We start from the raw sequence: 19133 nt of genomic DNA, 5'->3' as shown, positions 1-19133 counted from the left end.
TTTTTATTTTTTTATGTATCTTTTTAAAATATCCGAAATCGGTATAATTATGTAACCATTATATTTTAACTTAAAATTTATTAAAAGATAATAAATAATGCTTTCTTATGGAAAATACATTTTCTCCAAAGATTATGAGTAACTTGTATTAGTAATCTTACAAATGAATTATGTATAAATTAGTTGAAAAAAAATTTTTTTTTATAATTTTGTCTGACTATTTAAATCTATTAATAAATATTTTTTAAAAGCGAAGTTCGCTCGCTAATAAATATTTTATAAAAAATACTGCAACTTACGACATTAATCTAAAGAACCTTCTTTTTGAAGTGAAACTTCTTTATCGGGGTTGGAAAAAAATTTAGTGTAACATTTTTTTGTTACGCGCCATCTTTTTCTTATCGCTACCACGCGTGATTCTATAAAGTTGCATAAAGTAAATTATTTTTTGAAAAATAAGGTCATATAGAAGTTTCACTTCTTACGTGTGTACACTAGTACATGCACACATTTTTTATTATGAATGTTTTTTTTTGCATTATTTGAGACCCTGTCTTTTACTATGGTCATATAAAAATGCTAAAAATGTAGTCTGAAATAATTTTTAAATGTGATATCTTGTGATATTTTAGATTTAAGGGAAAAGAGCGGTAGTAATTACATAAAAATGTAATGTTTTTTGTATGTACTTATTTTGACTGTTTATTATGATAATAAAGGCTTTTGTAATAATATATTCATGTTTTATTTCATTTTTTATTATTTGCCTGGAAATGTTGTGTATCTTACAAATACAATGATGACAAATCTTTGATTAAATTAACAGACATAAAATGAACTAAAAGTTACATTTTGTTACCCAAAATATTTTTGAGTAACAAAATGTAACTTTTAGTTCATTTATTTTATTAGTTTTCGCATGACTTTTGGGAAGGATAAGATATTATGAATCCAATTAATTAATAATCTAAGGCATATGTACCTAAAGCGTTGGCACGATTTTTCCAAATTAAAATGATCACCAAATTGGAAAACAGCATACTTAGCAGATAATTTAGAAAATTAAGTCTTCCTAAATAGCTATAAAAGCAAACATTTTTTATTTTATTAACCTCAGGAATTATCAATAAAGGGAAGTTATGAATACAATAGTTATCGAATATTATAACATACTAGCGGTCCGCCCCGGCTTCGCCCGTGGTACATGTTTACGTTTTCTCTACATAAGAACCATCCTCGTACTTCAAGGAATATAATAAAAAAAAGAATTATCGAAATCGGTTCAGCCGTTCTCGAGTTATGCGCTTACCAACACATTTTGCGATTCATTTTTATATAATATATAACTCGAACTACCTGAAATGTTTTTATCGACATCATTTTGCTTTTGAATATGCTGTAAAATATTAAACTTAGAACAGATAATTATTTTTCTTTTGAAATATTACCGAAAAGCCGATACAAGAGAAGATATAGAGTTCAAGAAGTGTGCCTGATTTAGTAAAAGCTCATTATCACACTGTTTGTATGCATTTCCTGAGAACATTTACAGGTAAATTAGCTTGGAGAAATTTTTGCGTTTGTAGTAGTGTATGGTCAGCAAATAAAATAAAACAACATTTTATTTTTAGTTTTTATTTTATACAGGGTTACTTGTAAAACACCAGCAACCTCGCAGGACAAGATAGCTAACATCATAAATAACAACATTTGTTCTACGACTTTTGGCATAACGCAATAAATTATTTTTAAATGATTTTTTAAACTTTTATTGTACTCTCCTTACATTTGTAAGTCTATGTTCTATTAATTATCGGATGGACGACGCGACGCCCCCTTCCCCCTCTCGTTCGCTTTTTGTTTACGTAATTTTTGGGAGGCGTAGAGTTTATAATATTCAGACGGAAAATTAAATGAATATTTATTTTTGTATGAAAATAAAATCTAACAAATTATCAAAAGTCGAAATGTTGTTACTTATGATGTTAGCTATCTTGTCCTGCGAGGTTGCCGGTGTTTTACAAGTAACCCTGTATATATAAGGGATTTTAAATTAAACTATATGTGTTTCTCCTCTGAAAAAGATGAGACTTTATTTTAATATTTGCACATTTAACATACATATAACTTTTACATTAACAATGTTACTAAAATGAAAAATTTACTAACCTGAAAAAGAAACGACATTTAAAGTTTAATTCTTTAGTTTGAGAAGTCAAAGGCTTGCCTCGACCATGTTTTAACACTGGAGCCATATTGAATTAACAATATAAAGTTACAACACTTACACACAAATTAAACACTAGTTATGGCCCTGCCTTCATACAAAACTGCTGAATACGCCGTTCGCACGGGAATAGAATGTGGATGCGATTTCCCTTATAGCATCCAAGCTTACGTCTTTATAATTATTAAACTGTATAAATTCATTCTTTAACTCCGGTCTGCATCGTGCAGACATGGGTGTAAAAGTCTCATTTTAGCTATTAAATGTAGTTTTTAAGTACATCTGAGTTTTCATTTGGGGCCTCCGGCTGCGGGACATGTAATTCACTTCAACAAATATTATAACAATAATAACAAATAATAACAACAATCAACAAATACAAAATTTATCAATTAAACTACGTACATAATAATTATAATTTTTGAATGAAATGTGCTTTATGTTCTAACGCTACCAAACGACTGCACGTGGCACCTGCGGACAGCGTAAACTGGTTTATTCTGGTTTTGTGCGTGTTTCCACTTTCCACTATCAAGTGACGATTTATTTATTTGTTTTGTTTCGTAATTATTATGGTCAAATATTAATTATGAAACAAATTATTATGGACACGATATTTTATTGTTTCACGGTAGTCGCCTTGTCGTTTGCTCAAGGACGTAAAATTGAATGATATATTTTTTTTTATAAAGTCAAAACCATTTTCTTTCAAATAAAAACTTGTTTTTATTGAAAACAAAAGTGTTGCTAGGAATAAGTATAAAGTTAAATAGTAATGTTAGGATATCGAAACATTTTTGTATAGGCCAGAACGATATAGTGGAAACGCGCTCTAAGATCTGAGTAATATACACACCACTACATATGCAAAAATTTCTCCAAGCTAATTTACCTGTACTATGGTGGTGTTTATTTTTTTTTACACCATATGAAAGTAGAGATTTCAATGAATAAAAGGCACCCCAAGTTTTTGAAAAAAGCTGATATTTTGACGGGTGACTACTGACTTTTCGATTGAAAATTAGGTTGTTTTTTTGGTATTAATTCAAAATAAGGCGAAAAAATAAATATTTTCAACCAAATAAATTACAGTGTATTTGGGACATAATAAAGTAAGTTTTCACCAAATTTCGTAGAAAAAAAATAAATTTTGAAGTATAAAGATTTTTGATATTTTTGTAGATAGAAATAAAAGACCAAAAACTTGGTTTTTTGAATTTTTCACCAAAATTTTTAGGTTATGTGAAAAAATTGTGAATACAAAAGTTGTAGAACTTTTAATTACCTACAACTTTGCCAAAGAACTTTGCCATTGAACTTTTTTCTATGGGACTTGTAGTTTTGTCGGAAATCGAGAGAAACCATTTTTTTCTCTTAAAAGCTCCTCCCTCCCGCTTCCCGAACTCGGATTGACCGTAATTTATTTTTCCTTACATTTTTATCATATTCCCCTCCTTTTCTAATGGGTTTCATCTGACTGCGATTTTTTTTATCTTTTCATTATTTTCAAAGGCTTCTACCCCAGTCTAATAAGAGAAGAAGAATACTACATATTATAGGTAAATAAAACTGGTGCATTATTTAACCACTACACAGCTACATATGCTTAGTACTTAAGTATGTCAATTTATTTCACTGATATTTTTATATTAACAGAATTTGTTAAATAATCTATGTATTTAAAAATATTTTTAATTACCCCTTGCCATCACGGCCCGAAGCAGTCGTAAAACAAACCAAAAATCGTAACGTGAATGGCGTCCTTATTGACCAAATCAATATTTTTTAAATGCTAGCAACACAAAACATATGTCACAAAAAAATTCGTTTGACATTGACAGTGGCACAGTGAATAATCAAAAATTTCGGAGCTTTGTTTGGGAAGCATTTATGCTATTCATTCATTGAAAACTATTTTATTCGATTTATAATTACAAAAATGGCTGATAAACAGAAAGTCGATCTTGGTCTACTCGAAGAGGACGATGAATTCGAAGAATTTCCCGCCGAAAGTAAGTATCCGAACACAATAGAATACTACACAATTTCGATGTTTTTTATTAGTTTTTTATGAAGTTTTTATACTTTTTAACAGATTGGGGTGCAGAAGAAGCTGATGATGAAGATGTGTCCGTGTGGGAAGACAACTGGGAGGATGATATTGTCCAGGATGATTTCAACCAACAGTTAAGGTTAGGACTTGCGATATAGGTTCATTAAAATTTAAATTATGCATCGATCGGCTTTATATAAAATAAATAATACTAGAAACTGAAGAGGAAATAAGAGGACTATATTCATTGAGTAACAATGTGAATATTCTTTGGATTATTAATTAACTAGCTTACTCTTTATTAAATTATTTGACCCAACAGACCTAACCCTGTTTTGCCCTGTATAAACTGTAAAAAATATGCTTAAAGCGCATCACACATGGTGAAGATACTATAATATTTTAGGTTAAGATTCTCTAATATAAAATATTACAGTATCTTAAGGTATCCGGTATCAGCGTTCTGACCATCATTTTTCTTTTGTCATTGCGTACTAAGACCCCTGTAGAACCGCCATCCTGTTACAAATGACCCGAAATTTTGTGTGGAAATTTCGGGTCATTTGTGGCGACTCGGTTTTCAAATGTTATTGAATTATTGGTGCAATACTATATATTTTGTTCATAAGATTCGTCTCCTGCCAATATTAAGCACAACAAAAAAAATATTGATATCAATCCAGCTATTCATGTGTGATGCCATGACCAATATAACATTGATTATCCTTAAAACTTTACATACTTTCCATCTGTTATAATTCTTATGAATCTTTTAAAATATACAAACCTATTTTTATATTTTATTTAAATATAATTATTTGTTTGCAGGCAACAACTTGAGAAGCTAAGGGAACAAAACAAAGGATAAATTCCACTTACTATTTTAAGATACATCTATTTTGTCATTATATTTAAGAAATTTTGTTTAAAAACTTGTATTGATTACAAAATACAATTCTAAGTAATCAATGTTGTTTTATTTTTAACTAACTTGCCGCCCGCGGCTTCAGCCGCTTTATCTAAAACCTTATACTAACCCCTTCCTCTTGAATCACTCTATTAAAATAACCGCATCAAAATCTGTTACATAGTTTTAAAGATTTAAGCATACATAGGGATAGAGAAAGCGACTGCTTTATACTAAGTAGTGATTATTATACCTAAGTTATTAGCCTATTTCAAATGGTTAAAATCAGGTAAATGGTTCTTGAGTTTATTCATAGAAAATAAATATACAGCCATTCCCCATAATCTAATAGAATGTAGATTTGACAATAAGTATAATATAAGGAAGAAGTTAAATAGACTGTTATAAGAAGTAAATATTAATAATTAAAACACGTAAAACACACAAACAGTCCATAAAAATGGTGCATAACACAAATAAAATCATTAACTTCTATATAATCATTTAACATTATTTATTACAATAAAACAATAACATAGATCGAAAATAAAGGTAATGATTTAATTTAATAGAATATCAACATCAGTGTATAATTAACATAGGTACTAATTATTAGTATAAGCGAAAGTTACGGATTTGGATTTGAAGATCACATCAGAATAACATAGGTAGATAGGGGAGCTATAGAAATAATATTTATTAGTGTATCACAGTAGTGTATGTTAAAAATGAACCAACTTGCATCTCAAAATAATGTAATATAGCTACACAACATACTTTATTTAAATCAAACAATATTGAAATGAATGTGTGACATGAGACATATTATTTACATCCCGTTTTCATAGCTCTGAATTGAACTGAACCGTAAACTTCTGAACCAATTTTTAAGATATCGATAACACAGAGTAAACTTTGTAAACGTGTTTGTATGTAAATATAGTGAAATAGACTGACATAATATGTACTAATAATAGTAAGGAATGTTGAGAAATGCTGATTAGGCTAAAGATATTTTGTAGGGTGATATCGAAATATCATTACTAGAGCTAGTCATGAAATATCACTGCTTGCATTGATCATTGAATTCATTGATCAAATTAAAATCCATGTGCGTGTATTTCCTATTATGCAAATACTGAAAGGTTAGCTGTTATGTGAAATCGTGCCATCTTGTGGGTTAATAGATTTGAGTGTTGTTTCCTATGGTTGTTTCTTCGTTTGAGTTTCAGGTTGCAACAGAAATATTCTTATGCTAGTAACCTTAGTATGCTACATAATTTGTGTCTGGAAACACTGAGACAGTAAAGTATAAGCTAGATTTACCAGTGTAAATCGTCTAAAAATTCATTTCCTTTGATTTATTAGTTTCCGATAGATGGCGCTGTACTAAAAAAATTGATAGGTATTTTTTCTGCTGAATAATATTGTAGCATTTCATGTGTTTTCATAGTGTAATACATAATAATTTCAAAAATCAGTCAAGTAGTCTGTTGTAATTGATTTTTTAAGTTTGTATAATAAAAATATACTTATAAATAAGACCTGATAGTTTTATAGTCAGGGGTGGCAAATAAAAATCAGAAATATAAACTGAAAAATATTTATTCATAAAAAAAGTTGTTAGAGTCCAGCTCTTTAAAAGTATAACCCGTGCCAATAATGAATTTAACAAACAAGCGAAAGAGATAGCATTATTCGAATTGCATATGTGCGAGTGAGACAACTGTTTAATCATTTTTTGGCACGGATTATATTGATTTATTGTTTATCACACAATATGTACTTATAGTAGGGGAGCCCAAGAGGGGATTTTGGGATTTACTCGAGCGCGTCAGATTACTATAAGGGACGGTACCTTAGCTATTCATTAGTACCTCTAGTCAATATGAGCAGTTATGGTTGGTGGGTGCGCTCAGGGGCCCCGCTGGAAAATTTGAATAATCCATAATTCCCTAAGGTTGAGCTCGAATCGTCAGATTAGCGAAATGGGGACTTCTTATATTGTAATTAACCCCCCCATATGTTAATCTGACGCGCTCGAATAATATTACTTTAATTTTTTACCCTTTCTTCATAGCGATTAAACCGCCACTTAAATCGTCAGATTAACGTATACTTTTTTTCAGTGACGTCCTGGAGCATGCAAAATATCAATATCTAACGCGCTTGAGTATTTCCAAGCCAATTTTTTTCTTTTTTAAATTAAAAAAAATCAAAAAACCCTTCCCCACCGCTAAAAGTGAAAACATTATAGGACCTTTTTTTCTCACTATGGTCTAATCTACCAATTCTAATAGGTTCCCGTGACGCTCGAGTAAATCCACATTTAGCATCCTGGGCTCCCCTACTATTATACTCTAATTCCTTATATAACTATTTATTAGGAAATTGATTAAGAAATCAGTCTTTAACAAATATGGTAATTTCTTTTTCGATATTAATAATTTTAGCAAAAATAGAGGATACATGAAAATACTATTTCAGAATACAACGGTGCTCATTTTCGATATTTTGTGAAATTTAACCGAATTTTCATACATTTTTATTTTTTATGATAGTGAAATGATAAAATTTCACGTAATTAGTAGTTAAGGCACAAAACATACTTTTCCTATATAAATTAATTAGAAAAACAATTTTAAACTAAAAATTAATATTTTGATTTCCGCTAGTGACACCAAATTTGAATTCATCAGTTGTTTGTTCAGGCTGCGCTGTTTGATCGTCTTGGTCTTCGAAATATGTGTCCAAAATGTGTAGAGCTTTTTTGTATATCTGAAAAATGATATAAAAACATATTAATATCTTAATATCTATACTAATATTATAAAGCTGAAGAGTTTGTTTGTTTGTTTGAACGCGCTAATCTCGGGAACTACTGGTCCGATTTAAAAAATTCTTTCGGTGATAGATAGCTCATTTATCGAGTAAGGTTATAGGCTATATATCATCACGCTACGACCAACAGGAGCGGAGCCACGGGGGTGAAAGCGCGGGGAGCAGCTATTTAAAACTAGCTGTGCTCCGCGGTTTCACCCGCAGTGCTCCGCTCCTTTTGGTCTTAGCGAGATGATATATAGCCTATAACCTTACTCGATAAATGAGCTATCTATCACCGAAAGAATTTTTAAATTACACCAGTAGTTCCCGAGATTAGCGCGTTCAAACAAACAAACAAACTCTTCAGCTTTATAATATTAGTAAAGATTAATATTTTTAACACGCGTATCACCTTTCGCTTCACCTGTATGTTTGTATGTAACCGACTCCTTGACTCGATTTTGACCCACTTGAAACGGACAGATTTAATTCAAACTTTGCACACTTATCAAGGATCGGTGACAATACAATCATTTCATGAGTTTAAGCCTGTTTTTTTAACTATATTTATTAATATAAATTTATATTATACTAGGTTTCCGCCCGCGGCTTCGCCCGCGCAGTCAAAGAAAAACCCGCATAGTTCCCGTTCCCGTGGGATTTCCGGGATTGCGTCATTTTCCCGGGATAAAAAGGTAGCCTATGTCCTTTCTCGGGTATCAAAATATATCCATACCAAATTTCATGAAAAATGGTTCAGTAGTTTAGGCGTGATTGAATAACAGACAGACAGACAGAGTTACTTTCGCATTTATAATATTAGTATGGATAATATTAGTATGGATTTATTTAATATTAATCTATACTTATAATAAATCTGTAGAGAGGCCAATTCTGTACATGAAATATATTTAAAAAAAAACTATGAAGGGGTGATAAGGGATCGCTACTGATGCCAAAAATGCAATTAGTAAAATTTTTGTCTGTCTGTCTGTCTGTCTGTCTGTCTGTCTGTCTGTCTGTCTGTATATTCGTTATAGAAACAAAAACTACACGACGGATTTCAACCAAATTTGGCACAATTATTCTTCATACTCCTGGGCAGGTTATAGTAAAAGAATCATGTAAATCGGTGTAGAAACACCAAAGTTATATGTACATGAAATACGCTATAATAAGTCATCGCGCGTGAATACAGAATCATGCCATAAGGATTATTTTTGTGTATCAGTTGCCGCGTTCGACGCGCTTCGCGGCGGGAGCTATAAAAATTAAAAAGGCGGCGGGTCTGCACCCGTCGCGTTGTCACGGCATCACGTGTGAACGGCTGAACCGATTTCGATAATTCTTTTCTATTATATTCCTTGAAGTACGAGGATGGTTCTTATGTAGAGAAAACGTAAATATGTACCACGGGCGAAGCCGGGGCGGACCGCTAGTTATTAAATAAATTATTATGCGGTCCTACTAAAAATAGGATCGACTACGCCATATTGTCACGTCATAAATATTAAATAATTCTACTTATATTAAAAAGTTTGTAAGAATGTATGTTTGTTACTCTTTCACGCGAAAACCATTGAACAGATTTTGATGATACTTGGCAGGGATGTAGCATAGACACATGTACATGTACACGCACATGTATGACAAATTAGCTATAGAAATACTTGTTTTTTTAATTAAAACTTTTAATTTTAAATTAATTATCTATACCTGTTCATTTTCATGCTCCTGTAGTGCCTCTATTTTGTCCAAAGCACCTATTTCTTCCAATCGAATACATAAAGGTTCCACTTGGCCGTATTTCGCTGCAGCCTGTAATTATAAATAATTATAATTAATATATAGAATTAAATAAGAATCGACTAGAAAGAATTAGGGTCAGAATCAGAATCAAAGTTAAATTAGAATAAGTGTCAGAATCAGAATCAAAACGTGTAAATTTGTTTTTCAGAATCAAATCGTTTCAGAGCGGGGCCACTGAAAATCAGCGTTGCAACTGTGTTGCAACTTATGCTGAGTACCTGACTTGGCTCCACTTTTCGGCTTCATTTTATTTTATTTTACTCTTTCATTTATTGTACTTGTATTGTTTTGTTTCATGTTGTGTTGCTTTAATTTTATTTATTGTATTCTGTGTCAATTGTGTTATGGCAAAAAAAAAAGAAATTAATGCTTAATTTACTCCGGTTACAAATTTTTATCCATTACTAGCGGTCCGCCCCGGCTTCGCCCGTGGTACATGTTTACGTTTTCTCTACGAACCATCCTCGTACTTCAAGGAATATAATAAAAAAAGAATTATCGAAATCGGTTCAGCCGTTCTCGAGTTATGCGCTTACCAACACATTTTGCGATTCATTTTTATATATAAGACTAGCGGTCCGCCCCGGCTTCGCCCGTGGTACATTTTTACGTTTTCTCTCCATAAGAACCATCCTCGTACTTCAAGGAATATAATAAAAAAAGAATTATCGAAATCGGTTCAGCCGTTCTCCAGTTATGCGCTTACCAACACATTTTGCGATTCATTTTTATATATAAGAAGATTAAGTATGTATTACCAAATAACTTGTTATTTTTATTAATTAAGATGTATTTTTTAGTACAAACCAGTTTTGGAGTTTTAGCACTTGGAGACACATTTGAATCATTTGATTTCCGTCTATTCCTTTTAACTCCTCTATAGCTCGTTGATGGTATTGGAATTTAGATCATCATTGTTATTATTGATCAATTACAAATAAAATTAATTACAAATAAATGATCTTTCTTTCTTTCTTAATTTAGTTAAAATTGAACGTTACCAGAGACAGAATTGTTTTAGAATTTTTATGTACAGTAGAATGCCGGTTGATCGAAAATTTGGATAATCAGACTTTTAGAAAAACTTTTACTACCCTTAGAACCGATTCGGATAATTGGCGATTCGGTTACTCGGCGTTCGGATAATTAATTGGCGTAGAACGCCATGTGTATGTAACTATGTAAATACTAGACTTCCGCCCGCGGCTTCGCCCGTGTTTTCAAAGGAAAACCCGCATAGTTCCCGTTCCCGTGGGATTTCCGGGATAAAACCCTTTGTGTTAATCCAAGTTACCCTCTATATGTGTGCTAAATTTCATTGTAATCGATTCAGTAGTTTTTACGTGAAAGAGTAACAAACATCCATACATCCATACTTACAAACTTTCGCCTTTATAATAGTATTAAGATAATTACCTGCATCAAATTAGTGATTCCCTCTAACACAACAATGATAGCCCTATGGTCGGGGGACTCCAATAAATTGCAGTAGGGCTCCAAAAACCCAGAGGCAACTAACGCATCCAATTGTGCCGGGCTTCCCCCTAGACAGAGATTTGTTATAGCCCATGCTGCTTCTTTTTGACATCTGTAAAGAAATGTTATAATTTATTTGTATATATAGCCTAGCCTTCCTCGATAAATGGGCTAACACCGAAATAATTTTTCAAATCGGACCAGTAGTTCCCGAGATTAGCGCGTTCAAACAAACAAACAAACTCTTCAGGTTTATAATATTATAGTATAGATATAGTTAGGTATAGGTATGGCTCCAAAAACCCAGAGGCAACTAGCGCATCCAACTGTGCCGGGCTTCCCCCTAGACAGAGATTGGTTATAGCCCATGCTGCTTCTTTTTGACATCTGTAAGAAACATTGTTTTTTTTTTTTTGGATGTCTTGGCTGAATCTGTGCTACATATATAGTGTATAGCACTCAGAATTCATGTAGCCAACGTGAAAGTTTTATTGAAATCGGTTCAGTAATTCCTGGGATAATCGCGAACAAACTAACTATTTAGCTTATAATAAATGACTAGCGGTCCGCCCCGGCTTCGCCCGTGGTACATATTTCGCAATAAAAGGTAGCCTATGTTCTTTCTCAGGGTCTAAAGATTATCTGTGCCAAATTTCATCAAACTCGGTCCAGTAGTTTATGCATGAAAACCATACATACATACATACATACAAACCTTTCTTCTTTATAATATTAGTATAGATGATGTTGCTAGTAAGTGTGAGTGTAGGTGCTGTAGCATCCCCTTGTCTACGGTCAGTTAGATCTATTCCACGGCTAATAGTGAGCGTTTGCGAGTGTGAGTTTGTTAGTGTGAGTTTCTGAGTGTGAGTTTGTAATTTCACGGTGTGAGTTTGTGAGTGTGAGCTCTACTCACTTGACATCATCAACCCCCAAAACGTGCACCAAATGTTGTAACATCCCCTTATCCACGGCCAATTGGATCTGTTCTGAAGTACCAGCAAGTACATTGCTAACAGCCCAGGCTGCTTCTTTAACAAGGGACGGCTTTCCGCAGTGAAGCAGCGATGTGAGATAGTCTAAGCAGCCTTCGGATAGACATCTGTCCGTCTGTAATGGGAAATTAGTAGTTTAAATTAATATATTTAGTTGTTAATGCTTGTAACAACAAGGCAAAAGGAACGGTTAAATGTGTTGCAAATGTAACTAGAAAACGTTTATGAGCATTGTAGCGACACCTCGCTCTGAATCGCGCAAGCGAAATGTTTTCGCTACAGAGCATATATACAACTTTCCGACATCATCCATCGGGGCCTCGAACTTCGTATAAACAACGTCCGAGCCCCCCCCCCCCCCAGGCACGATTCGTACGAATGCGCCACGAGTCAAAGGAAGGCGGCTTTTTATAGTATTCGACAGCTAAACATGTTCAAATAGGAAACAGTGACAATTACTCATCCACAAAAATATTAAATCAAAAGTTACGTCTAACAATATTATATCTAAATATATTTTCACATTTTTTTCCATTTTTTCAATATTATTTCATTTAACCAAATGTTAAATGCACAAAAATCAATCAAGATATAACAACACAAACACACACTCATATTTTTTAATTCTTTTTGATTATATTTACCTGTTGATCAGATCCAGTCAGCATATTACCAACAGCCCTTAACGCTGGGGTCCGAACCGCGGGTGACTTATGTTGCAGTAACTTTATTAGACGACTCAACAAGTGTGGGGTCGTTTGGACCACCTCTATACGTTCGTTGGGCCCGTCTGTGAGGTAGGATAGGGCCCAACATGTGTCCGCTAGAAAAAATATAATCTATACATATAAGAAAATCGTAGGAAAGTGAAAAATGTACATTGAGTATTTTTATAAAAGAATACTTGGGGCGTGATCTTCAATAGATACCACAAAAATTAGTTTTTAGAATTTTTGTCTGTTGGTCTTTATGTCCGGGCTACCGGCTTATCTCAAAAAGTACTGCATGGATTTACTTCAATTTGGTACAGAGATAGCTTGAGACCTATCCTATGTCCATATAGGATAAAACCTATTCTATGTCCTTCCTCAGGTCTAAGCCTCTGGCGGAAAGCTAGGAATATACTAAAATGGTGAATAAACCGGTCTACAGTAGTTTAGTTTAAGGTAAAGAAGGTAATTATGCATTAAAATCACATTTTTCAAATAGAACGAGCAACTATGGAGTTTCTTGCCAGTTCTTCTCCATAGATACTGCTTTCCGAATCGATGGTAAATGTTAAAAATATGTAATGACGATTCAAAAGTGCTTCTATAAGAAGTCTAATTGAATAAATAAATGTTTGATTTTGAGTAATTAATAAGGAAATCATTAGTATTTGGACTTGATAATAGAATGGCGCCAAGTTCACAGTCGTTTATTTTTATTTATATTTCATTTTAGTAAAATAAACTTACCTAAAACTTCTTGATCTGAAATATCCAATAATTCAGCGACATACGGCAAAGCTGGGGAGACTAGCTCGAATCTGACCAGAGGATTCTTATTTCTGTAAAAAAATATAAAAATAAATAAATTAAGAAACCCACTTTCCTAAGATAAACTTATCGAATTATTGTATCGTCATTGATCCTTGATAAGTGTACAAAGTTTGAATTAAATCTGTCCGTTTAAAATGGGTTAAAATCGAGTGAAGTAGTCGGTTACATACAAACATACAGGTGAAGCTAATAAAAGCGCGTTAGTAGATACTAACCTACAAAAATTGCTAAATATCCACGCGGCAGTTTTAAGTTTATTAATAGATGTCTTTGAGGTCACTGTATATCTCAAAAAATCGCAAAAAATCGACAAAAAATCGATACTAACCTACAAAAATTGCTAAAAGTCCACGCAGCAGTTTTCAATTGACTTGCTGGTGTGTTTGGGGTCAAATGGGGCAATAGCGCAGGAAGTGCCCCATGGGATAATACCACGTCACGTGGTTGTGCCCCATCACCCGCTATGTTACCGTGTGCCAATTTATACCCCAAAAAATCGCGAAAAAATTGCAAAAAATCCCAAAAAATCTATTAAAAAATGATACTCACCTACAAAAATTGCTAAACGTCCACGCGGCAGTTTTCAGTTGACTTGCCGGTGTGTTCGGGGTCAAATGGGGCAATAGAGCAGGAAGTGCCCCATGGGATAATACCACGTCACGTGGTTGTGCCCCATCGCCCGCTATGTTACCAAGTGCCCAGGCACTTTGCTCACCTACGACACCACCTTGAGCTAGTAGGGTAACTAATTTTGGTACTGCACCCCCCTGAAAGTGTCGATAATAATTAATATCTTAATATATATAAATCTCGTGTCCCAATGTTTGTCCTCAATGGACTCCTAAACCACTTAACCGATTATAATAAAATTCGCACACCATGTGCAGTTCGATCCAACTTGAGAGATAGGATAGTTTAATCATGTAGGTACCACGGGCGAAGCCGGGGCGGACCGCTAGTATATTTATAATATAAAATTAACTGTAGTATAAAGACTACTACTAGCTGTGCTACGCGGTTTTACTGTTGGTCGCGAGATGATATATTATAGCCTATAGCCTTCCCCGAGAAATGGGCTATCTAACACGGAAATAATTTTTCAAATCGGACCAGTAGTTCCTGAGATGCGAATTCAAACAAACAAACTTCAGTTTTATAATATTATAGGTATAGATTATGCATTTACTCTTGAAAACTGACAATTAATAAAAAATTATAATTAAACTTAAGAAAATTTATTCGGAATGTCAGTAAAATCCATAACAAAATTTAACAAAGAAGTTATTGTTAAAAAAAGCAAAGAAAAACTGAAGAAATGTACTTGGCACCATATTTTTTTTAAATCAACTTTTTTTTATATATGTACAATACATGTACTGTCAAAACACTAGTTTTAAATTATTATTAGTCATATTATAGGGCCTAAAAATTTGAAGTGTTTTTAATTTCTACATGTATAACACGCATATATTCAAACAAGAAAGCACAAACAAATAAAAAAAACTTACATTTATAACTGCCAAAGTATGTTCATGGGTTCCAGATGCAATGTTAGTTATAGCCCACGCAGCTTCAAACTGTAAGTCTTGGCTGAAATCAAATATCACTACATAGTATAAAACAAAGTCTCTTTCTCTGTCCCTATGTCCCTTTGTATGCTTAAATCTTTAAAACTACGCAACGGATCCAAATCCGTTGCGTAGTTTTAAAGATCCGCATCCACCGCATCCAAATGCGGTTTTTTTTAATAGAGTGATTCAAGAGGAAGGTTTTAGTATATAATTTATTATGTTTTAGACAAAGCGGCCGAAGCCGCCGGCGGAAAGGTAGTATACATATATATTGCATTAGGCTATCTATCACAAAACAATTATCCTATAATAATATACAAAATTATTTAAGGAATAACCTTTAAAATCAACCCTTAAAATACTTCACACACATTTACTTTCACATTTACTTTCACTACTTTCACATTTACACATACAGAAATTCGCATATTCACACACACAAACTTAATTTCTCACACACACTCAAACACTCACACTCATTATTTTCTACAAACTCACCAATCATCTCTATCCAAAGATTCCACCAAAGGTCTGATCACACCAGCTTCCACCATGATGGATATCGGTGGGTTCTGTTCCTTGGACAGCATTCTGCGGGCAGCTCGCGCTGATGTGGTCTTGATTGAGAGGTCTGATGATCGGAGACCTGGAAGATTGATGTTATGTGTGAAAATAATTGTAAATATAAACATATCCTCTTTAAGTTTATAACATTAAATTACAAAAAGAAAAATATATCAAGTAATTAAAACAACAAAATAAAAGATGCATATATGAGAATCATTGTTATTGTGTCGATTTCATTGATATTTAAAAAAATATTCAGATGGATAAGTGTATCTATCTGAACATTTTTATAGGTGACCTATTTATAATTGTAAAAACTAAGTACTATTAAATATTTTCATCATATTACATATATCACATATTATTTGTTTTGACATAGGAATTTAGAGTGATCTAGGCTTCTTTATGCAGTGAAAAATATAATCTACGTGAAAATTTTCTTTATCTATGTCTGTAGAAAGCTAGTTATATATCTATTATTATTATTATTTAGCCCTTATCTTCCATGACATTTAAATACAATTTATAACAAAAGATACATAGTACATGAAAAAAAAATTAATAGTGCAATTCGTTTAAATGTCCTGGCCCCTTTCGGGTATAGGCCTCCTCCAACTGTCCCCATTTCCTCCTGTTTCCAGCTGCCTTCATCCAGTCTTTGCCTGTCAATTGCAGAATATCATCAACCCAGCGAGCTCTTATATATCTATACTAATATAAAAAAGCTGAACAGTTTGTCTGAACGCGCTAATCTCGGGAACTACTGGTCCGATTTGAAAAATTCTTTCAGTATTAGATAGCCCATTTATCGAGGAAGGCTATTGACTATTTATCAACTCACTAAGACCAACAGGAGCGGAGCACTACGGGTAAAACTGCGGAGCATAGCTAGTAAATCATACTTTTAGATTGCGATACAAACCCTGAACGATCTCCGCTGGTGTCATCAGCTTCTCGGTATCATGTATTTCCTCATTGGCCTCCGGGGACATGGCCCGTCTCTTGAGGAGCTGCTCATCTCTCGCTTGCTTGCGGAGTGTGATACTAAGCTCTGCGCGTTTGCGACGGAGATCCTTTGAAAATAAATAAAAAAAATGTTGTGTGGTTTTATGAAACCACGGTAAAAGTGAAACTTAGGCACAAAATTATCGTATTTGTACGATAATTATCGTACGGTTCCAAACACTGCTTTATAGTTTATACCTACTCGGCAGCCGACCGTCACGCGACATGCGCTACACAGACCAAAAAGTTTGAGACGATGTAATAAAAGTTTCACTTTAATAAATAAAATTTGTTTTGATCATAGTTATTAATGGAAAATACACAGTCTGGCAGGATACAAAGGGCTGATCACCTACTTGTCGCTAAAAAATATTGACCAGTGAAACAGATGTATGCATAATGCATCTGCCCCTTTCCCCACTAGGGGATACAGACTTCACTTATAGTTATTTTTTTTTTGTTACACAACTGGGGCAAATTTATATTATAACTAGCTGTTGCCCGCAGCTTCGCCTGCGTGGGAAAGATAAATTTTCATGGTACAAACTTTCATCCCGTATTGGTTCCCCTTGGGGGATGAATTTTCTAAAATCCTTTCTTAGGGGACGCCTACGTTATGACATCTACCTGCATGCCAAATTTCAGCCCGATACGTCCAGTGGTTTGGGCTGTGCGTTGATAGATCACTATATCAGTCACCTTTGAGTTTTATATTATTTATATTATAACATAATTAACCATGGCTGGTTATTGCGATCATAATATGAACTTGCCAGTCAGTTCACTTCACAGCGTAAACTGTCTGGAAATAAGAGGTCATAATATGGGCCCTGCTCTTCAAGTAGCATAAATTGTCATTTCTTTATATGTCCACTAATAAATTAAGGTTGTATTTCCCATAATATTAGGTTTTATTCATACCTACTGCATAAATATGATTTTTGTTAAAACTTAGTTACAATATTTGTAATAATTCGGAAACAAACCAATTTTTATAGGAACTACTTTGTTTAACACCTTTTAGCAGTAATTTTAAATTATCATTGCAATGTTGTTTAGCTATTATACTCAAATATTTATAAAATTGATGATGATGCCATGATTTTAACCCATTGACCACCGAGCGGCCCGATCGGGCCGAGACACAATAGATTTTCTATTGTGTCTGTGATCCGAGGACTGACGGATTAAGCGCTATTCATATGTATATCATGATCATGATAAAATACTATAAATTCATTATCTTGGTACCTACCTATTTGATTTATAGTTATACCTTATGTTGATTATTTTATTAAAGTTTAAAAGCTAGAACAATTTTAATAATTTGTCCATAGAGAATCAAGTGCTAAGGCAGCATGGATTTGTTATTAATTTTAAATATTTACTAAGTGATTGATATTTTTTAGTAGAAAAGTTGTTCAACTACCTACCTACTTATAATAATGTGTAAATTTTCTTCTACATACACAATCAATACAAAAGGGTATAAGGATTACATTATTTTACATTTAACTAAAATCTGATTTAATTTATACATTTCAGTAAGATTTGATTATGTAAGTAAATAAGGTAAAGGTAAGGTAGGTTCATGTACTTAATTAAATAAAAAAGGTACAAGATTGTTTTCAATATTTATACATTGTACATGTATTTCATGTTCATCGTTTTATATTGTAGGTACTTGATTATCAAATAATAGTTACAAGCTAAATTATAAGCAGAAAATAATGAAATAACTCGATAGAATTTAACAGCAGTTTTTAAGTACTCACATTAGTTCCCTGCCCAGTATTTTTGTACGCAGACAATCTCGATGTGTGAGTCTTCTCAGCCATTGTTGTTTTAGTTAAATAAATATTCTATATTTTATGAAAATTTAAAAGTAAAGAAACAAAGTTTTATCCGAATTCCGACGACCACGTAGGAACAGGTGATATTCTAAACGGATAAATTCAAATTTTGTACAGTGTTACCAGTATATCTGTCTAATATCACAGACTATTAATATATTCACTGACGTATACTTTTTTTTACAAGTTTACGAATGAGTTTATTTTTTAGATCATAGAATATATTTTACATTAAAGAAAAATGTTTTTTTTTTTTATAGAAATATTTAGTTTAAAGAAATTATAATTTCAATATTAAGTTATTGG

General features: G+C 33.0%; 2 protein-coding genes across 2 annotated transcripts; one reads left to right on the top strand and one right to left on the bottom strand.

Annotated features, from left to right (window-relative positions):
* The first annotated feature begins 4060 nt into the window (after window positions 1-4060).
* Window positions 4061-5249, top strand: Sem1 (Suppressor of exocyst mutations 1). The gene is made up of 3 exons (XM_090118607.1): window positions 4061-4239; window positions 4323-4419; window positions 5109-5249. Exons 1-3 carry the CDS (start codon window positions 4167-4169, stop codon window positions 5146-5148), a joined length of 210 nt encoding a protein of 69 aa, XP_089974733.1. The 5' UTR covers window positions 4061-4166; the 3' UTR covers window positions 5149-5249.
* A 1527-nt stretch (window positions 5250-6776) lies between these two features.
* On the bottom strand, window positions 6777-18917 carry LOC149895771 (importin subunit alpha-1-like). Its single transcript, XM_090118528.1, has 11 exons — window positions 18750-18917; window positions 16892-17042; window positions 15901-16048; window positions 15340-15421; window positions 14381-14598; window positions 13748-13839; window positions 12935-13113; window positions 12212-12405; window positions 11236-11407; window positions 9727-9828; window positions 6777-7965 (listed from the first exon to the last, which is right to left on the bottom strand). Exons 1-11 carry the CDS (start codon window positions 18810-18812, stop codon window positions 7834-7836), a joined length of 1533 nt encoding a protein of 510 aa, XP_089974654.1. The 5' UTR covers window positions 18813-18917; the 3' UTR covers window positions 6777-7833.
* Window positions 18918-19133: the final 216 nt, after the last annotated feature.

The sequence above is a fragment of the Colias eurytheme genome, chromosome 30, assembly GCF_061535395.1.
Source record: "Colias eurytheme isolate Ceu_HAF_F1 chromosome 30, ilColEury1 Martin Lab GWU primary, whole genome shotgun sequence".
In the NCBI taxonomy this organism is placed as follows: domain Eukaryota; kingdom Metazoa; phylum Arthropoda; class Insecta; order Lepidoptera; family Pieridae; genus Colias; species Colias eurytheme.
This window is presented reverse-complemented; position numbering and strand designations above follow the sequence as displayed.